The sequence below is a fragment of the Bos grunniens genome, chromosome 25 (assembly GCF_055505025.1).
Source record: "Bos grunniens cultivar Pamir isolate PY7600 chromosome 25, Bosgru_T2T1.0, whole genome shotgun sequence".
NCBI classification, from domain to species: Eukaryota; Metazoa; Chordata; class Mammalia; order Artiodactyla; family Bovidae; genus Bos; species Bos grunniens.
This window is the reverse complement of record NC_141189.1, coordinates 32,034,991-32,056,920: the sequence shown is the minus strand read 5'-3', so window position 1 is coordinate 32,056,920 and position 21,930 is coordinate 32,034,991. Positions and strand designations below refer to the sequence as shown.

General features: G+C 48.5%; 1 protein-coding gene and 1 pseudogene across 4 annotated transcripts in view; one reads left to right on the top strand and one right to left on the bottom strand.

Moving 5' to 3' along the window:
- SNX29 (sorting nexin 29) overlaps positions 1-21,930 on the top strand; it is a 591,305-nt gene that overhangs the window by 54,495 nt on the left and 514,880 nt on the right. For 3 of the 4 annotated variants that reach the window (XM_086375716.1, XM_086375714.1, XM_086375715.1), the window contains 3 exons: positions 15,310-15,490; positions 18,731-18,801; positions 20,360-20,608. In XM_086375716.1, coding sequence (XP_086231842.1) covers positions 15,462-15,490; positions 18,731-18,801; positions 20,360-20,608 — 349 coding nt within the window. In that variant the 5' untranslated portion in view covers positions 15,310-15,461. The remainder of the gene's footprint in view (positions 1-15,309; positions 15,491-18,730; positions 18,802-20,359; positions 20,609-21,930) is intronic. The other variant, XM_086375717.1, reaches the window with a different exon arrangement.
- On the bottom strand, positions 4,500-12,911 carry LOC147345393 (large ribosomal subunit protein eL43 pseudogene; annotated as a pseudogene).

Genomic DNA, 21,930 nt, shown 5'->3' with positions numbered 1-21,930 from the left:
TAGCTTGGGGAGTTTTTCCCCATTTTACCCACTATGAAATGTTAGTAAGGTAAGCATTACTCTAAGCAGTTACACTGCCAGCTCAGCTGTGCCTTGGTGGGCATCCCAAACTGTGATCCCTTTGAATAGACTCTCCAGTGAGTTGGGTTACACAGGACCCAGAGAAGCTTGGAATTAGGTCACTTGGTGTGTCTCCTTTAGAATTCAGACCCCAGAAATAAGAGCCTGCCGTGCCTGGTAGAGTCGTCGTCTCTGACTTTGACAAGTGACTGGGTTTATTTGCTCAGACTGTTGATTTGTGGTGATGAGATAGGAACCTGTGTTTTCTGAGTCTGGTCCTGCAGTTTGTTTAACTTTTGCATTCCAGTTATGCAAGTGAGCATGAATAATTACAACAGACAGTGGTAATTCCCCACCCTACAGCCCCTTCTTTCTTGCTAATAGAACTCTGACTTTGTTCTAACGTTGGGTGGCCACCAGCTTCTGCCCTGAGGCTGGCTGCGGGGGGAGTGAATCTGGATGAGATCAGGCCAGCTGTAACGAATTCCACGCTGCTAGTACTTGATGTAGGAGAAGGCCTGAGATGCAATCCTGACCAACGGGAAGGAAGGAGAGGTCTGCCAAGAGGCTTCTGAGAAGGCCTCTTGCAATTTAAATGAAGACACAGAAAGGCTTATCTTATGGCCATGGGTTGTTGTGTGAGACCTGTGTGATGTTTGGAGCTGTGGCAGTGATCTTATGAGGAGGGAACAAGTCTGAAGACGAAAGTCAGTACACTCAGGATGGGATCTCAGAACGATGGAAAATACCTGGCCCCTGATAATGTCACTGAGCTACCGAATCAACCAACCCTGGACTTAGTGTTATGTGAGATAATTAATTCCTTAATATTTTAAGGCACTTTAAGTTGGATTTTTTTTTACTTGTATCCAAAATCATCCTAACTTAAATGAGAGAGAAAAGCAAGACAACTTAAGAAGAGTCAGAGCCTGTGTGCCAGAAATGGGAGGAATGATGTGATTAGCACATTCAAACACGTTCATCCTAGAAATGACACCTGGGTGTTTTCTGCTCCTTTCCTTGAACCGCAGGCCTGGCTTTCTTAGTGTTTGCTGGTGACTCATGTTGAGCAGCTCTGTGACCTAGGGGGTTTGTCAGACTGTGCTCATTTTTCCATTTTATTGTTGAAATGATTATGCAGAGTGAATGACAGCATCCCCATTTTACAGATAAAAAAAAAAATGAGGCTCAAAGAAATGAAATAATTTCATTAATGTACCAGAGCCAAAAGTAGCAGAGCTGGAATTTCTATTCAGGCCTACATGATTGTGATTCTGAAGCACCCGACTTCAAAAAAAAAAGCTCTCCTGACTTTTAAATAAAGCTCCTGACTTTATTTATTTGTCTGCTCGTGGTCCTGGTTGCGGCATGTGGGCTCTAGTTCCCCCACCAGGGATGGAATCTGGGCCCCGTTGCATTGGGAACCTGGAGTCCTAGCCACTGGACCACCAGAGAATTCCCTGAAGCTCCCGATTTTATTCTTAATGGCATATTGTTTCCAGAAAGAGGACTCTCTGAAATATCACAATCACCCCAGTTTGAACTTGTGAGTAAATTAAGCAGTAAGTATTGAGTAAGTTAGGATCACTCAGTGTAAAGGTCAGCAAACCACGTCCCACCTCCTGCTTTTGTGAATGAAGTTCTGTTGGAACACAGTCGCAAACATTCATGTGTTTACTGTCTGTGGCTGCTTTTAGGCAAAAGTTGTGACTGAGGCCATGTGGCCCATAAAATCTTAAGTAGATATTAGCGCGTTCTTTACAGCAAAAGTGTGCCAAGCCCTGTCTTCGAGAACAAAGGTCAGAGGATGCCGCCAAAACCTGTTGCCACACTGTGTTCAGATGTCTATGGTCCATTTACCCCGCTAGATGGTGCGCGCTGGGCGTGCCAGGCACCGTGTCTGTTTCACTTCCTCCTGACTTTCCAGCTCCTGGCATGGTGTCTAGAAGTATATGGGTTCTTCAATAAAATTATGCTCAGTAAATATCCTTCGGTGGGAAGGAAGGGGATTGTTCAGTGTGCACAGCACTGTTTCTCACGATTCCTGAGGTGCCTTGGGCCGTGGTCACTCTCGAGTTGCTTCCTTTTGCTGGTTCATAGCCTGTGCCTTCTCACTGTGCTCTCATGTGTTAGAAGGAGCCTCTTTTAATCCCATTCACGAGGGTGCCACCCTCATCACCAAAGTCCACTCGAAGCCCCATATCCTAATCTTGTCATCTTTGGGGGTTAGAATTTCAATAGATGAATTTTGAGGGGACCCACTCAGTTATAAAAGTGGCATTTCAATGGCATTACCTTGGAATTTGATGTTCTTGTAGATCACCATCAGGTTATGTGTTGGCAGTCTGTTTCAAGGTGATAGGCCTGATTCTGAACATACCAGAGGCACATTTATTATTGAGATGCCCGTCTTGTAAAACTAAAATGTAATTTTCCTTATTTGCTCAGCAGCCTTTGTCACCTCCGACCTTGACACTTTGTCTTCTCTCTTCTATAATGCCATGGCCCAACCTCTTGGCACACTTTCTACTTCTCTGAAGATCCTTCCTGGCATATCACTTCTATACCCTCAGACATTAAATATTACTTATACTTGGATTGGGCTTCCCAGAATCTTCCTGCCAAAGCAGGATACATAAGAGACTTAGGTTTGATCCCTGGGTTGGGAAGGTCCCCTGGAGGAGGACATGGCAACCCACTCCAGTGTTCTTGCCCGGAGAATCCCATGGACAGAGGAGCCTAGTAGGCTGCAGTCCATGGGGTCGCAAAGAGTCTGATATGACTGAAGTGACTTAGCATGTATGTATCCTTGGATTCTGTTGTTGACTCTTATTTCTATACATACTGTCTGAATTTCATGGTGAAAATTGCTGTCTATGTGTTGGTTAAGTTATACCTCCCGCAGGTCAACTCCTGGTCTTTCTCCTGAGTGTCTCCATTTGAATGTACCAAGGGCTTGTGAGAGTCTACATGACTGAGTCGTCATCCCTACCCTCACGCCCATGTTTGCTCCTGTGCTCCCTGCTTAGTGCATGGCTCTGCCCTTCACCCAGGTCCCCTGGCCAGCCCTCGGGCTTCCTCCCAGCCTCCTCCTTCCCCTGCAGCTGCTCAAACTTCTATTTTTTCTCTTTATCTTTTAAAAATTGTCATAAAGTTCAGTCGCTCAGTCGTGTCCGACTCTTTGTGACCCCATGGACTGCAGCACTGCAGGCTTCCCTGTCCATCACCAATTCCTAGAGCTTGCTCAAACTCATGTCCATTGAGTTGGTGATGCCATCCAACCATCTCATCCTTTGTCGTCCCCTTCTGCTCTGCCTTCAGTCTTTCCCAGCATCAGGGTCTTTTCCAGTCTCTCAGTTCTTCGCATCAGGTGAAAGTATTGGAGCTTTAGCTTCAGCATGAGTCCTTCCAATGAATATTCAGGACTGATTTCCTTTAGGATGGACTGGTTTGATCTCCTTGAAAAGATCAAAAAAGTATCCACACCATTAAAACGTCCATTTTAACCATTTTTAAGTGTACAGTTAAAAGGCATTGAGTGCATTCACATTATACAGCCATCGCCACCATCCATCTTCAGAACCTTTTCATCTTCCCAAATTGAAACGCCTCCCCTATTAAATAACAACTCTCCATTTACCTTCCCCTAGCCCCTGGCAACCACCAATCTATGTCTCTATGAATGTGATTACTTTAGGTCCTTCGTATAAGTAAAGTCAGATAGTATTTGTGCTTTTGTATTTGGCTTATTTCACTTAGCATAATGTCTTCAAGGTTCATGCATTTGTAGCATGTGTCAGCATTGCCTTCTCTTTTAAGGTTAGGTAATAATCCACTGCATGGATAGAGCACTCTTTGTTTATCCACTCATCTGTCAATGGGTTACTTCTGCTTATTGGCTATTGTGAAAAGTGCAGCCGTGAACATGGGTGTACAAGTAATTGTTCAAGCTTAAGTAGATGGCTGGATCACATGGTAATTCTACGTTTAGTTTTTTGAAGAGCCACCATACTGTTTTCCATACTGGATGCTTTTAAAATTCCCACCAGCAATGCACAAGAGTTCCAGTTTCTCCATAACACATAAGAGTTCCAATTTCTCCATGTCTTCACCAACATTGTTACTTGTGTGTGTGTGTTTTAACATCTCGTTACATAAATTAACCTATTTATTATAGGCTAAAAGTGAAAGTATTAGTTGCTCAGTTGTGTCTGATTCTTTGCGCCCCCATGGACTGTAGCCCACTAGGCTCCTCTGTCCATGGAATTCTCCTGGGAAGAATACTGGAGTGGGTTGCCATTTCCTTCTTCAGGGGATCTTCCTGACCCAAGGATCGAACCCACCGTCCTTTGCATCTCCCGTATTGGCAGCCGGGCTCTTTACCACTAGCGCCACCTGGGAAGCTAACAACACTATCCGGTGGTGCTTCTCCTGGCCCTTCAGCTCCTTAGTCTTCTTTCTGATGCAGCCTTGACTGTGACGGCAGAGGTGGTGGTGAAGGTCCGGGCACCACCAGCTGCTGTTCTCACACAGGAACCGCAGTGCCGAGTGCCCACGGCTCGTCTCTTCTTGGTTTTGCCACAGAAGGAGCAGGTGTGCTTGGCGTGCTGGCTGGTGTCGGTCTTCTTCACCGTCTTCCTGAGGGAGGCATCGTGACGGGCCCCGTATTTGCTCATGATTCTGACCTCCTTGGTGCATTTCGCCAGGTTGCCACCACTTACATCTGAGCCCAAGAGCTATTTGTGTTCTTTCTGGTGGTAGCCATTCTGCCAGCTGCCAGGTGATATCTCATGGTGGTTTTGATCTCTTCTCTCTTGAAGTTTCAGATATCTCTCAAAGTCATTCCCGAGCTCCCCACCAGTTCAGCCTGACAGTGCCCCCCGTCTTGGCTCCTGCCAGCCGCCCCGCCCTACGCCCCCCAGTAGTCCTGAGTCCTCAGTATGATGCCACCTGTTTTCTTGTCTCCCTCTCTCAGTGGTCCGGGGCTGGGTCCATTCTTGCTCACATTGCAGCTCCGGTGTACTAGAAGGACCTGGCCATAGAAAGACTGCATTCGGAATAATGATTGGAGGACCCAGACTTCAGGTCTTGCTGCTCATTCTCCTGGGGTGCCAAGCCCCGCCCCTTCTGTCTGTGCATCTTCACAGTTGAAAGCAGGTGGTATTAATATACCCCCAACTCTAAAATTAGAGAAACCAACTCCCGTGATCCTCGGTGGGGATTTTTGAAAATGGTTGATTGCATTTAAATCAAATCTGAGTTTATATTTTGCTTCACCACGTCACCTTGGGTAACAATTTCATTTCTGTAGAAAATTATTTGTGGAGGAAGCCGCCTGTGCCAGGAGAGCCCTCGGCCCCTCCTTCTGACCGTGAGGGGAAGTCCACCCTACCCAGCCTTCCATCCCGTCATGTTTTCAGTTCCCTGTTTTTATTTCTCTGGTGAATTCGAAAACTTGCAAACCAGCTAGGTCTGGTGAAAGAGACATTGGGAGGATGTTTGCCGAAGGGGCAGAGAAGATGTCCAGATTGGCAATAAAAATGTTCAGCAGCTGGTGGGGAAATGCTGGCCTTAGGGAGGGAGCCAGTGTGCTGCCCCATGGGTGAGCTGTTAACCAGTGAGATGCTAGGTTCAGGCAGTGTCCACGGAGTCCTGGGGAGGGTCCTTGACTGCTGGGGTGGCTGAGGGCTTGGGCCAGTGGCCACTTAGAAAGGGGAACAAAACTGCCCCAGGATATTAGGATCTGGGGTTTCCCTGGTGGCGCTAGTGGTAAAGAACCTGCCTGCTAATGCAAGAGTCGTAAGAGACACGGGTTTGATTCCTGGGTCGGAAAGATCCCCTGGAGAAGGGAATGGCTACCCACTCCAATATTCTTGTCTGAAGAGTCCCATGGACAGAGGGGCCTGGCAGGCTACAGACGATGGGGTCACAAAGAGTTGGACATGACTGATCAACTTAGCAGGCACATATTAGGATCTGCTGTAGCCAAACTGGTGCCTCTTGGCCGGAGGGGACCTCTGGCTGTTTCAGAGGTGTTTAATCTTGATGTCCGGTATGTTAAGTCTCAGACCCGGAGACTTCCCTGGTGGTCCAGCGGCTGGGAATCTGCCTTCCAGTGCAGGGGATGTGGGTTTGATCCCTGGTTGGGGAATTAAGATCCGACATGCCACAACCATGGAGAAGGAAATGGCAACCCACTCCAGTGTTCTTGCCTAGAGAATCCTTTGGACAGAGGAGCCTGGTGGGCTTCCGTCTATGGGGTCGCACAGAGTCGGACACGACTGAAGCGACTTAGCAGCAGCAGCAGCAGCAGCATACCACAACTAAGACCTGATGCTGCCAAGTAAATAATTTTCTTTTTTTCAAAAGGCTCAAACCTGGGCTCAGAGTTGTCAGTTTAGAGTTATTATCCAGTCTGTTGGTTCCATGGGTCCTTCACCCTGTCAGTGTGAAAATGGATCTTGCACGGAGTATGGAGCACACCCCTAGAGGAAAACGGGGCACAGGTTTGGGAAGTGCTGGAGGACGTTCCCACTGGGAGCATGAAGGAGGTGCCACGTGGACCCCTGTGTCACGTGGACAAGGGCCAGCTGTGCCGGGCTGAGGTGTTAGAGCTGGGAACCCAGACGCCAGCTGCTCCCAGGGCCAGACAGCCCCCAGAGATGAGTGAGGAGGGCGCCAGGGAGAGGCGGCACCTGTGAGGCACGTTGCCCCCGTGGAGCAGGCTGGGACATGTGGTCCGTCTGTGGGTTCAGGTGGAAGCGAGGACAGAGTTAGATGAGCCACCAGCAGTCTGCCATGGTGGATGTTTTCCTCTTCTTTATAGAGTAGTCAGATGGGGACATTAGAATAGAGCCCAAAGGAAGGGAGGGGTTAGCCGTCCTGTTATTGCGAGAAGGAATCCCAGGTGGTTCAACAAGTTCAATGTATGGCAAAAACCGCCACAATATTGTAAAGTAATTAGCCTCCAATTAAAATTAAAAAAAAATTATTTTCTTGCCTAAAACACACACACACCCACACACACACACCCACACCACACACACACACACACACACACACACACTCCTGCAGCAGTCAGTCGTGTGTTTGCTCTCCAGTTGACTCCCTGCCTTCCCGTGCAAGCTCTGTTTCCCAGGCCCCCTCGCCCATCCTTTCGGTGGGAGGTGGTGGTGCGGGGGGCAGGTGAGAGGACAGGAAAGCAGCTTGATTGGGGGTGGGGGCATCTCTAGCAGTGAGTGCTTCCTGTGGTCCGTGGAGGTCCCCCCTCTGCTGCCGGTTCCCCGACTTTACCCCTTGGTCCCTCTGCCACAGTCCAGCTGGTACCCACAGCCACGGTAGCGTCACCTGGTACCGCCTTTGGTTCCTCTGGCTCTAGGGTTGGGTCCTTTTTTGTTTTGGCCACGACACATGGCATGCAGGATCTTCCCCGACCAGGAATCGAACCTGTGTCCCCCCGCACTGGCTGTGCCCCTCACATTGGGAGCATGGAGTTCTTAACCACTGGACCACCCGTGAAGTCCAAAACGGTTTGGATGTCTGACGTCGGTTGTCTCTGGGTTCCCTCGGTATCTCCTATTCGCTTTTTGGCTTCCACGGTCTCTGTAACAGATGTCTTATGTGAAGCTCCTTCAGTGGGCTAGCTCGTGTGGTTTCTGATTTTGTGACTGGGTGGGCCCTGGGATGGAGCAAGCTTGGCTTGTTGGTGAGCGGCCAGGAGACCCGGGGGATTGTCGCAGGGTGAGTGACGGCGAGAGTGGGATGAGGTGAGGCGGAGAGGGAGAGGGAGAGGCAACCAGGTCCCGTCTGGGCAGTAAGTGCCAGTTCACCCTCCTTTCCTTGCTTTATTTCTGTAATTTCCGTTCACCCCCACCAAGATAATTGGCGCTTGTTCTTTAGAGTCAGTAGGGATGTTTACGTTTAAATCTCCTGAAGTCTTCAAAAGCAATCTCAGATCATTGTGTTTATTTATTCTTTAAAAATGCATCAAGTTCTGAATTATACACTTTAAAATGCTGAATTTTATATTCAGTGAATTTTACTACAATTGAAAAAAAACAAAAAACAGGACAGTGGCTAAGTTGCCTTTACTGGCAAGTTTGTTTTCCTAACTGAAAGGGAATTTAATCGCAGAGTTAATTTCAGTTTCAGAATGTAAAACGGTATAGCCAATGTGGAAAATACTTTGATGGCTTCTCAAAAAATTAAGCACAGATTTACCAAACAATCCTGCAATTCTATTCCTAGATGCAGACCTAAAAAAACTGAAAGCAGGGAATCACAAATATTCATATCAGGGTTATTCACAGGAGCCAGAACGAAGAAATGAGAACCCAAATGTGCATCGACAGGTGAATGGATAACGAAGTGTGGTGTTTACTCTAAGTATGTTTGTGCTCAGCCACTGAGTCGTGTCTGACTCTTGCAACCCCAGGGACTGTGCCCCACCAGGCTCCTCTGTCCATGGGATTCTCCAGGCAAGAATACTGGAGTGGGCTACCATTCCCTTCTCCAGGGGATCTCCCCAACCCAGGAATCAAATCTGCATTGCCTGCATTGGCGGGCAGACTCTTCACGATGGAGCCATCTGGGAAGCCCATACTATTTATAATGGAATAGTATTCAGTCATAAGAAGACACGCTGCTACTTACTATAACATGGATGAGCCTTAAAAACATACTAAGTGAGAGTTGTCAGACACAAAAGATCACATGTGGTGTGATTCCACTTATACGTAGAATCTAGAATAGTCAAATTCATAGAGAGAGAAAGTATGTGGAATAGAGGTTTACGGGGGGCGGGATATGGGAGGGAGGATGGGGAGAGTGTTAGTGTTTAATGGCTGTGAGGTTTCTGTTTCAGTGATGAAAAGTTCTGGAAATGGAGAGTGGTGGTGGTTGCATGACTTTGTGAATGTATTTCATGTCACTGAATTATACACTTGAAATGGTTAAGGTGGTAAATTTTATTATGCATGTTTTGCTACAATTTAAGAGAGCAAAAAAGTTTCAAGTTTACATGTTTTGTATGAGTCTTTTTTTTTTTTTTTTGCTTTTTTTTTTCTAATTTTATTTTATTTTTAAACTTTACATAATTGTATTAGTTTTGCCAAATATCAGAATGAATCTGCCACAGGTATACATGTGTTCCCCATCCCTTTAGCATGTGTTCTTCGTGGTCAAAGCTCAGTCCCTGTGTTCTAGTTCCAGGAGGCAGCCTTGTGGCTGATTGAGTCACGGCCAAGTGAGAAAGCCACGGCCCCTCATTGGAAACTCGGCTTTGCCAGTGAACTTGTGTCTTGTCATCAGGCTCACCGAGGTGTGAGCGGGCTTTGAGGACGCCTGTGGTCACCCAGGTCTCAGGTGGAAACATGGAAGCGCTTGGCTTGCCTTCTGTTCCTGGAATGGTTGATACTATGTATGGCTGATTCTGTTGGCTTCCTACTGAAAAATCCATCCCTCTTTTCTTCTTTGGCTTATTAGAGCCCTGATTGTGCTTGGGGCTGTGGGGTGTCCTTCTCTAGGTCAAAGCTCATGAGCGGTTTAGCCAGTCTTGACATGTTCTTCACTCTCTTGTGTGCGTTTATCCTTGTCTGAAAAAAACGAGGTAATAGAGCTGGCTTTATCTTAACCTCTTTCTTCTGTTCCCGTTGTGAATGCGAGGCCCAGAGTGGCCACCTGATGCGAAGAGCTGACTCACTGGAAAAGACCCTGATGCTGGGAAAGATTGGGGGCAAGAGGAGGAGGGGGCGACAGAGGATGAGATAGCTGGGTGGCATCACCGACTCAATGGTCATGAGTTTGAGCAAACTCCGGGAGATAGTGAAGGACAGGGAAGCCTGGCGTGCTGCAGTCCCTGGGGTTGCAAAGAGTCGGACCCGACTGAGTGACTGAACGATAGCAGAGAGGTGACAGTGCCCTGAGACAGTGAGGCGAAGGCCAGGAGGGTGGGTGTTCTGCCCACGACAGAGCCTTCCAACCAGCTGTCTGTACCTCCAGACTGAATTGTCCTTTGTTGTTTACGGGGAGCCTAGCTCCTTGTCTCTGTGTTTCCTGTTTTTTGTTGAGTGGTGCTTTTTTTGTTTGTTTGTTTATTTTAATTTTATTTTTAAGGTTTTCGGTCATACCCCATAGCATGTGGACCTTAGTTCCTCGACCAGGGGTTGAACTCGCGCGCCCTACATGGGAAGGCAGAGTCTTAACCACTGGACTGCTGCAGGAGGCCCTGTTTCTTGTTTAATTTTGAGGGATATCCCCCCTCCCCCGAGCCTGCCATGTTGTGGGTCCCCCCGAAATGATTGTCAGGTGATTGAAGAACGTGCCTGTGCTCCCTGCATTAGGCTTCTTCTAGTTGCAAGTGACAGCCAGACTCGCAGACAGCCCGAAGCAGAAAAAGGCAGTTCCTGACTTCAGTAAATAAGAAAACTAGGAGTGGAGCCGGATTCAGGGGCTCAGCATCCCCCATGTCTGTCCCTGGATCTCTCTCATCACCACTTCTCTGGGTGGGCCACTCTACATGAGAGGGTACAGTGGCCCCAGGAAGCTCCAGATTGACATGGCTATGAAGAGTTCCTGCCTCTAGCACAGAAGTTAGCAAACTCCTTCCTTACGGGATCGAGTAGCGAGTACAGCACTTCAGGCTTCGTGGGCTGTAAGTTTTTCTGGCAGCTCTGCCTTTGTAGCAGGAACGCAGCTACAGACGACTTGTGAACAAAGGCCCATGACTGCATTCCCATAAAACTTTATTTGCACACACATTGATGGGGCTGCTGAATCTGGCCCTTCGGTTGTTGTCTGCTGACTTCACTCTGAAAAGAGACAAGGCCTCTCTTCTAGTGGTTCAGGTAGAGTCGTGGGGAGGGCCCACTGGTCCAGGGCTGGGACCAGGGTGAGGCCAGGGGAATACTCACTTTAGGCAGAGAATTGCAGGGAGCTCCAAAAACCCTCAGCAATCAAGATCAATCATATTTTTATATAATATTAAAAAAATGAAAACACAGAAAAGACTCCATCACACGAAGGGCACACAAAAGTCATACAAAATGTCAAGCAGGGCCAGAACGAGGGGGCGCTGAGTAAGGTGATTTGAGGCGCCCGCCCTGCTGTGGCCAGGTGGTTGCTCAGCCCGGGTCACCTGCCGAGCCCTGTAGCACTAAAGGCACCTTACAGAGAAGCGAATGGAACACAGATCCCCTGGGAAAGAGAGGCACACGGGCCAGAGGAGAGGGCAAGGCTTGCTCTTTGCCTGTCTTGGCCGTGAAGTACTTCACACACATGCTTTATTTTCTCAGTTTTCTCCCCCTCATCTCAAACCTCAAAGGCAGGTAGTAATCCCCATTTTACAGATGAAGAAAATGAAGGACAGAATAAGTCGCCCAGGGTCACGCAAGGCCTGAACTAGAATTTGAGCCAGGGTTTTTGTCCGCCAAAGTGCATTCTTTGAATTGGCATCGGTTAGTGTTGAAACTTTGCAAAAATCCTCTGTCATCCTCTGTCAGCAGGGACCCCCAGGTAGCTCACCTTAGTGCTCCCCTCCTGGCTCCTGTTCTTGTCAGCAGATGGCTTTCAGGAGCTGGGAGAACCAGAAGCCCTCACCCGCTTTTGGAATCAGCCTCCGGTTTGGAGCAGTAAGCAATCAGTGTATACGCCCCAATTAAATTATGGACACCGCAGTGTTAAGTGGCAGGTGAGCTGCGCTTTAAGTAGACCACGTTAATTCTGGCAGTGGGAGCGGAGCCCTGCTGGGATATTGATGATCAGCAGCCGCATCATTCAGGTGAGCTTTAGAAGGATTCCGGAGTGGTAAGCAATTTAGAAATGGAAAGATGAAAACACGCCTTGAAGTGTTTCGTGTGTTTTCAAGGTCAGAGGGAGGTGACTGCAGTTTTCAGAAAAGACAGGATGCAGATGAGAGTCCCTGGACAGAAGTCGTGCTGGATGTACTGATGGTTGTCTGGTGGGTTACGATGCAAGTTATTGGCTGGCTGGCCGGCTGGCCCCAATACTCTCAGCAAATGTCCTGTCTTGGTTTCTGAGAAAGGCTTCAAGTAGAAGCCTTCCTTCACTTTATTCTATCTTTATGTACAGACACTGACACAGAGTGATTTCATGCAACACTTTGCTGCCTAGGCCAATTTTTTTTAAAAGAAAAAATTTTAACTTTTAAATAGGAAACATGTTAAAAGAAAAGTTATGCATTTGTGTGGTTTGCACTGATCTCATGGGTTTCGGGGGACTTTCCTGGTGGCCCAGTGGCTGAGACTCCATGCTCCCAATGCAGGGGGGCACAGGCTCGATCTCTGGTCAGGGAACTAGATCCCACATGCTGCAACTGAGTTAAAATTTTAAAGAAGTAACTAGTGGGTTTCAGAAGGGGGTTAGTTTGGCATTTAGGGACTGAGAGAAGGCATTCTGAGTGATCCACTCTGCTGGTGGTTTTACCAGTCCTTCTTGGGATGTTTCTTTGAAATGATTTCAGAGATTGACTTGATCCACGAATGCACACACACACGTGTACGTATGTACACATTTAGATGCCGTGAAAAGAAAAAGGAAAAGAGGAAACAACCTGTATGTTCTCGGATAAGAAGGTAATTCTTTAGCAAACAGTGGTTGGTCACCATGGGCTGGACGTCACGCTCAGTGTTTTATCTCCCTTTTCTCCAGTTACCCCAGAGACCCTGGGGGAGTCTACACTTGGGGGCTTCTGTTAAGAGAGAGGAGTCTGAAGCTTAGCATGCTTGAGGGACCTGCCCAGAGGCATTCCCCTGAAGACCTCCTCACCTGTTGTCCTGCCCACGAGACCAGAAGCTTGTTAGGGACACGTCCTTCTTGTCTACCTGGGGGCCCATAGCTTCGCCCAGCTCATGGCTCCCAGGAAGAAGGCAGTCTGTGCTCCCTGAGCTAAATTGCAATCTTAGACTCAGCTTGTCAGCCTGGTGTCCAGTTTATGGAGATGTGCGTATTCACATCCTTCTGGAAGGAAGGTTCAAAGATCTTGTCACCTTTTCAGAGGGGTCCGTGAGTCTGTTTAGCTCCTGGGTTGGAATCCATCAAGCAATTGTGAACACGATCCTTTTCAAGGAGGGGAGCCCCCCTCACTTTGCAAGATGGTGTGATGACGTGGTTCACGGTGAGACAGCTCTGAGGTCCTTTTCTGCTGTCCCACTTATGACTGTGCATCACTGGGCCGGTTACTTCACTTGGCTGGGTCTCAGCCTTGTCTTTGACATAGAGACGGCTGTGGTGGTTGAGAGGACTGAGGTTAGATGAAAAGTGTGGAGTGCAGTGGCTGGTACGTACTTAATGCTCAATAAGTAGCAGTGTCTGTCCCTGTTGTTGCTGTTACTATTATTGACAGCATTGAAAAGTATTGATGAACTACTATTAAGTAAAGAAGGTTGATCACAAAATTAGGTATATACTAGAATCACACCTATGAAAAAAATCTGTGTGTGTATGAACAAAAAAGGCAGGATGTGAAGCGACGTGATGACTATTTTATGGATAAAAACACACTTCTTAGCTTTCCCTTAAAGCCTTAAATCTGTTCCTATTATTAGACATACAGAAATCTCCCTGAAGGAACTAGAAATGAGGACGGTTAGTTATGCACAGGGATGTTCAAATCACTACACGGGGAAAATTGGCATTGTATTATGTTCCCAGCAGTCATGAAATAAATTATGTTTAACTGGGGAGCCATCAAAAATCATGTTTCCAAAGGTCTTCAAATGTCACGGAGAAAATGTCCATGATCTAGACAAGGAAAGAAACAAGTCCAGATACAAAGCTACGAATGTGTGGTGTGTGTGGTGTGTGTGTGTATATATATATATAAATGTACACGTGTCCCCTGGAGGAGGGCATGGCAGCCCATTCCAGTATTCTTGCCTGGAGAATCCCATGGACAGAGGAACCTGGCGAGCTACAGTCCATAGGGTCACAGAGAGTCAGACGTGACTGAAGTGACTGAGCGCACACACATACATATACAGCACACAGTATGACGATATGTTAATTTTTTGCTGCTGCTGCTCCAACAAATTATTGCAAACTTTGTGGCTTACAACAACACGAATTAATTTTCCTACATCTATGGAGGGCAGAAGTCCAGAGTCAGTCTCACTGGGCTAAAGGCAAGGCGATGGCAGGGCTGGTGCCTTCTGGAGGCTCCCGGGCAGGATCTGTTCCTTGCCTCTTCCGGCTTCTGGCAGCTTCTGGTGGCTTCTAGCAGTTTCCAGCATTCCTTGGCTGTGGCCGCATCACTCCAGGCTCTGCTTCTCTGGTCATGCTGCTGCCTTCCCTTCTGCCTCAGATCTCCCTCCCCACCCCTCTTTTCTGTAAAAATTTTATTATTTATTTTTGTTTTTGGCTGTGCTGGGTCTTCGTTGCTATGCACAGGCTTTCTCTAGTTGTGGAGCGCAGGGGCTGCTCTTCGTTGTGCACGGGCTTCTCATTGCCGTGGGTTCTTTTGTTGGGGGCATGGACTCTCGGGTGAGTGGGCTTCAGTAGCTGAAGCATGTGGGCTCACTGGTTTTGGTTCCCAGGCTCTAGAGCACAGGCTCAGTGGTTGTGGCGCATGGGCTTAGTTGCTCCAAGGCATGTGGGATCTTGCCGGACCAGGGATCCAACCCATGTGCCCTGCATTGATTGGCAGGTGGCTTCTTTACCACTGAACCACCAGGGAAGCCCTCCCCCTACCTCTTTTAAAGATACCTGTGGTTATGTCAGGCCCAGAGAGACTATCCAGGGTAGTCACCCCATCTCAAGATCCTGAATTTAGTCACAGCTACAGAGTCCCTTGTGCCGTGTAAGGTAAGATGTCCAGGTTCCAGGGCTTATGATGTGGTTATCTTTGGGAGTCACAATTCAGCTATCACAGATGTCAGTTTTGTAGAAAAAAGCAAAGTGCAGGCAAAGAGATTGATTTGAAAACGTTAACAGTGATCACCTCTGGATGGTGATCAGGTCATTTTTTTTTTTTTTTCCTGCACCAAGAAGCTTGTGGGATCTTAGTTTCCTGACCAGGGATCGAACCCAGGCCCACGGCAGTGAAAGCCCTGAGTCCTGACCACTGGACTGCCAGGGAATTCCCTGGGTAGGGGGGGTTACATTTATTTTGGGTATACTCTCCGGTATCTTCCTTTTCCGTGCTAAGAAGTAAGTCTTTTACCACCATCAACACGGCCCCTGGATGCTCCTCTGGACGCGATGTGCGCCCCACGGCGTGGTCCCCTGTCTCCACAGAGCCCGTGTTCTGGTTCTACGTGAAGGAGGTGCTCAGCAAGCACGAGCTGCAGCGCTTCCACGCCTTGCGCCACATCGCCTCGGACGTGGGCCGCGGCCGCGCCTGGCTGCGCTGCGCCCTCAACGAGAACTCCTTGGAGCGCTACCTGCACATGCTCCTGGCTGACCGCGGCCGGCTCAGGTACCCGGGCAGGGTGGGGGAGTGGGTGCCCCCGGGGCTGGGGGTGACCATCGCAGGATGTGCCCGCCTGCATCCGGGATGGCTGGGTTCCCCTCTTCCAGCCCCAGCTTGTCTGGCTGAGCTGTTGGGCACAGTCCACTGGAGACCAAGTGAAGATGCCTGTCGGGCTCCTTCCACGTGGCAACTGCATGCAGCAGGCACTCAATAGATGCCTGTTATTAATAAGGCCTGGGGTGTGGAGGGAGCTGTTGTCTTAGGACACGTGTGCCCCTCTTGGCAGAATCTTAATCTCGGTTTCTTTCAGATCCAGAATTTCTTGCTCTTTAGAAGTCGGGTGTTCAGTGCCCTGTCTCTTGCCGTGTATCTCCTTGCACACCGGGTACTGGATGGTTCTTCTGGCTTTTTTTTTTTTTTTAAGAGCTTCGTGATCTCAAACTGACGGAAAGTAATAGGGGCGTTTTAAGTTGAGAGAAGTCATTTGTTATTAAAAAGAATCCCTCCCATCCTTTTGTTTTCTTTTTTTCTTGATCATAAAGTTTATTCCAGAAGTGAGGTTACGCTGCCGAAACAAGCGTTTTGGAAACCTCAGTGGCTTGAGACCACCAGGTCCATGTCTTCTGCCTGCTGCGTGTCTGTCATGGGTTGAGGGTCTCATCTCAGAGACCCAGGCTAACAGAGGCACATCTCTGCGTATGCTTTCTGGACTGCCAAGGCAGACAGGGGGCTCTGGCTAAGGGAAACACTGGCCCTCCAAGCTTCTGCCCACCGTGAAGCTTCACTTCCACGCGTATTTTATTGGCCAGCAAGTCACACTCAGTAGGGTGGGCAAGTATGGTTATTCCACAGCCATAGGGAGAAGGCACTCAATGTGTATCAGTGAATAGTACAGGCCTTCCCTTCAGACACGTTTGATGGATGCTGCGGAACCCGCTGGGATGAGACTGAAATCACTCGTAAACCGCACAGACGGAGCTCTGCTGGCGTGTTGGTGTGTTTCCCTGTCGTTGTGCCTGCGTGCTGATCGTTATGACTTCTCTCTCTGTCTGCCTCTCTCTACCCGTCCCTCCCTGTCTCCCTTCCTCCCTCCTCCTCTCTCACGTTATTATTTTCCCTCTGAGACGGGTGGACCAGACATGTTTTGTGTCACCTGATGGTCCAAAGAGACAGTGATCAGTTCCGCCCCGGTCCCTTGAATAACTTCCACACCCAGCAGTGCCCAGATCCTCAACAATGAGATGTCACTTAATTCAGTAAGCTGGCCTTTATTTCATCAGTGCTGTGATACACTCCTGTGATTTCATATCTTGCTCTGCGTTCCCTGGCTCAGGTCTCCTCTGGTGTTTCTTCTGCTGCTTGAGGTCGTCTTTCTTCCAATAGTTTAGGGGTTCTGGTGTTAGGTGTTCCAGGCTTGTGTACTAAGGTGTCAAAGATACCCTTGAGGTTCTCTTATTTGATGTGGCCTGTGATATAGCTGTAGGGATGAAATGGGAGGGATGGGGGCCAGGAAGACGGGAGATAACCGTACCCACATGCTGCCTAGGACTACTCATGTCTGAGTTGGGAGGCTGTGCATGTCTGCGGGTACCTCTGAGCATTAACCAGCTTTCACTAAAGAAAACACACTCATGTTTCTTGATTCCCTGGTGGCTCAGCGGTAAAGAATCTGCCTGCCAATGCAGGATAGGCAGGTTCAATCCCTGGATCAGGAAGATTCCCTGGTGAAGGAAATGGCAACCCAACTCCAGTATTCTTGCCTGGGAAATCCCACAGACAGAGGAGCCTGGTGGGCTGCATATAATCCACGGGGTCGCAAAAGAGTCAGACAGGACTAAGCGACCAAACAACTCATGTTTCTTAACAGTAGTTTTTTTGTGTGTGTAAAGCTCTTTCCAGCAGATTATTTACAAGTGCCATCTGCCATCCATATCCCCAGGTTCTGCATCTGTGGACTCAACCAGCCGTGGATTGAGTGCTGTGTTTAAGATCTGTGGTTGGTTGAACCTATGGTGGCAGAATTCGCAGATTTGGAGGGCTACCTGTACTATGCTCTTGTATGTAAGCATCCTCAACTTTGGTATCTGTAGTGGGTCCTGGAGCCGATCCCCCATGGATACTGAGGGACAGGTGTCCTTTAGAGCCGTACTCTGTGTCAAGGTTGAATGTGACAGTGAGCAGTAGAAGGGAATATGCTGTTAAGACTCACCGTTGTACTTCGCTGAATCACTAGCCTCTAATTCAGTGTGGGAAAACCAAATTCATTTACATGCAAGAAAACTGGCTCCAGTCTGTAAAGAATCACAGTTTGGGGATCAGAGGTCTGACTGCACTGCCAGCTTGAAGACACAGTCTGTGCTTCCACTGACTTCTTTGCCAGGTTAAGTATGTTGACAATGATGTCTGTCTTTTCTCTTTCTGTTGGTTGTATTCAGTCACTTCAGCAGCTATGTATCCGGTCTTTTGCTGAACTCCAGGTCACCCATCACTGACCGTGCTTCAGTGAAATTGAATTTTGACTCCATTAGTTTAGAGTTCTCTGACCTGGTGGGGACGTCAGAGATGAGAATATTTACTTGTTATTGCTTAGCCGGGGGTCGGCTAAAGAGCTGGGCCGTGGGGCAGGGAGAGCTGCCTTTGAGCCCAGGCTGTACCATTTATTGCTGAATGACCTTGGACAATGGAATGACCGATTGGCCTTCTGGTCCCCTTCTCTACAACTGCCGTTTAGGTCTGTGGGCTTTTTTAGCTTCCCAGCCCATTCCAGGGGGTAGTTTGGGCTTTTGAGGCTGCTGCCCAAACTGGTGTTACATACAGATGCCTCGGTTGAAGGGCCCAGGGAACTAAAATTTCGCTCTGAAATCGTCTCTTCTTGTATGAGTCCACTCGGGGTCCCTGTGGGCTGGCTTGGATTTCCTGTCTTATTTCTTAGAAACGTTGCTCGAGTGAAAGTCACCACTGTTTGCCCCTTTTTCCTTTTCTGCTTCATAAGTAGTGCGTTTCCATCTCATGCCTGTCTTGGTACGCTCAGGCTCTAATGATCTCAGGGGACCCGTGAGGAAGTTGTAGGGTATACGCATTCAATCCTTTGTTTATAACCAGAAGACCCAGCGCAGCAGACCTTGCACGGCCACGTTGGCATGGACAGGCACGAACTTTCAGGGAGCCATGTGAAGGAATTGTCTGGCTAACGGATGCTGAGAACGACGGTTCAGAGCATTCCCTCTCTCTCTTTTCCATTTGCAGCACGTTTTATGAAGACTGGGCTTTTGTCATGGATGAAGAAAGGTCTAGCATGCTTCCCACCATGGCAGCTGGTAAGCTTGGCCAGGGCCAGGGGTGCGGGGCAGGGGGTCCTGTGAAGCCTGGTGAGCAGAGGTGCTGCCTGGGAGTGAATGTGTAACTCCACGGGGTGCTGTGGGTTCCCCGTCCCTCACTGAATGAAAGGACCACTCATCACTCGGCACTATCCTTCCTTTAGTGGTGAAGAACACGGAGTCCATTTATCTAGAATTGTGATACCCTGGCTGGGAAAGCGTGAGGTTGTGGGGTTTTGGCTGAGGCTTTGCAAGTGTGAGATAAAGATCCAGGGAACTGGGGGAGGAGACACGTCTCGGAAGCCTGGCTCTCCCTCCCTCTGGCAGGTGGCCTGAGGCAGATCCGTTGAGTTTTTCACCTTTACCTTCCTCTTCTGCAAGGTGGGAATCCTGATGGCACTGCAGTCACACTGATAGGGTTGTGAAAGAACCAGATGAGACAGTCAGTATCTGATTTGTCTGGTGAAAGCCCTGCCTTGATGCTAGTTGACGAACTGTAAAATTGTCTGACGTTTGACTCTCACTCAAAAGGTGAATGCAACCGAAGTGGGTGCCTTGCTTCTTTCTTCCAAATCCTTTGTGCCTCCCCTTTCTCTCTTTCCTGAAAGTTTTCAGAGTCCCACCTACTGAGTTACATTAGGCTTGTCCATCGATGAGGAAAAGTCAGATGGCCATGATGTCGTACGTAGGCCATAGGAGACCAGTGCGCATTTTTGCCTGAAGATATAATGGACATGATATTGGTGCACATTTCTTTTTTTTAATTGGAGGATAATTGCTTTACAGTGTTGTATTGATTACTGCCATATGACAAGGTGAATAGCCATAATTTTATATATCCCCTCCTTCTTGATTGGAAGGAAATGGCAACCCACTCCAGTATTCTTGCCTGGAGAATTCCATGGACAGAGGAGCCTGGTGGGCTACAGTCCATGGGGTCGCAGAGAGTCGGACATGACTGAGCGACTATCACTCCCTCCCTCCCTCCCTCTTGATCCTCCATCCCCCGCTCCTATCCCACTCCGCTAGGTCATCACAGAATGGCAGACTGGGCTCCCTGTGTTACATAGCAGCTTCCTGCTAATTACCTGTTTTGCACAATAGTGTGTATATGTCATTTTTTGATTGATTACCAAGCTGATTTTGGTGGATGATGGTATTTAATACTCTGTAAGAGATGCTGTTGTCCCTGTTTTATAGATAAAGAAACTGAAGCTCAGAGAGGTCATGAATGGCTTGACCAAGGTCTCAGAGCTACTGAGTGGCCGTGCTGGGGCTCAGCCCAGGCAGACCGACCCCAGAATTTAAGCCTTCCCCTCCCCATGACTAACTTCTTACTTGAGTTTGTCTTCCTGACAGATAGGGAGAGACTTTGGAAGACTCAACTCCCATGATAGCGGTGTCTCCTGACCCCAGTTTTGTGGGAGTTTTTTTTTTTTAAGTCACCGTTTGAGATGAGTGTGTCTTGTGTCCTCTGACGTCTGCAGCTTGTTTATTGTGTTGGAAGTGTGACTGTTGAACAGCAGACACTCCAGACTTTTCCCTTTTCGGGGGATAGGTCTGAACTCCATACTCTTCGCGATTAACATCGACAACAAGGACTTAAACGGGCAGAGTAAGTTTGCTCCCACCGTCTCGGACCTCTTGAAGGAATCCACGCAGAACGTGACCTCCTTGCTGAAGGAATCCACGCAAGGAGTGAGCAGCCTTTTCAGGGAGATCACAGCGTCCTCGGCTGTCTCCATCCTCAGCAGAGCTGAGCAGGAGACCGACCCCTTGCCTGTGGTGTCCAAGCACGTCAGTGCCGGTGAGAGAGGACGGGGACACTGGGGTCGGGCGGGGATGAGATGAAAGCGCCCCGGGAAGTGAAATCCGATACACTGGTGTTTTCAGCTCATGTTTGTGTTTGTCTTTCTTACTCTTATTCACTCTGAAAGGGTGCTGAGAGGCTTCCTGGGACGTGAAGATGACAGGGTAGCCAAGCCAACCGCTCAGTCAGAGCAAACCGAGAGGGAGGGCATGATGGTCACGTGAAGCCGGAGGAGGTTGCCCTTCATGCCTTTGTCCCTTCATCCATTCGTTCGTTTAACTATCCTTCTGATCAGTGGGATGAAAGCCCAGCTATGGAGAATGTAGCCTGTTGAGGGGGAGACGTTTAAGTGGAGGCCGGGGAAAGAGAGGAAATGGTTGGTTTTGACTCTAGGCTCTGGGGAGGCAAAGGAAAGTGGATTCAGTTCTGATTAATTTCGTAAGAAGTTTTACAGTGCCTCTTGAACCTTTTGGGATATCCAGAACATTGAAACAGCAAAATAGGAAATTTGGGGTATAAGGGCTTAATCCTGGTATTCTCAAATCCCTTAAATAAGGCAGTAGTCATGGTCTTCCCTTTGGAGTTATTAATGATGGGGAAGCTCAGAATTCTGTGAAGTCTTTGGTATACACTGGCTTTATCTGTCTTGCCCTCTCCTTTTTTTTTTTTTAATTATTAAAAAATTTTTTTGGCTGTGCTGCAGAGCATGTGGGGTCTTAGTTCCCTGACCAGAGATCGAACCTGTGTCCCCTGCATTGGAAGTGCAGAGTCTTAACCACTGGACCACCAGGAGGCCCACCCTCTCCTTCTTGAGCAGAGACCTCATGCAAATGACATGGACTGTTGATGACTGTCCCAGAGATGCTGGGATCTGTACACCCGAAGGAGTGTCTTTTCCATCCATTCTGGGAACCCTGCTTTTGGCGTCGTCTCCTCGTTGTGACACACTGGTGATACGTCACCATGTCACACTTAGTGGATGGATTGGTCTTTTTGGAATTGGCTCCAAAGTGCTTCACACCCAAGACTGATGATTAAAATGCATGAACAGGCTGGCTCACCTAAGTGCCAGGCACCAGGGCAGTCCTGACTTCTGTTTCAGTTTGTCTCTGCTGTGTAACAAACAGCTCCAAAATGTAGTAGCTTAAAACAGACAACCTCAGTTCATTCCTTTTTTGTGAGTCTGTGGGTTGGCGGATGGTTCTTCTGCTGGTTTCACCTGGGCTCCCTCATGGGGCTGCATTCAGCTGGTGACTGAGCTGGAAGGTCCAAGGTGGCCCCATTCACGCATCTGGAGTTGGTGCTGACTCCTGGCTGGG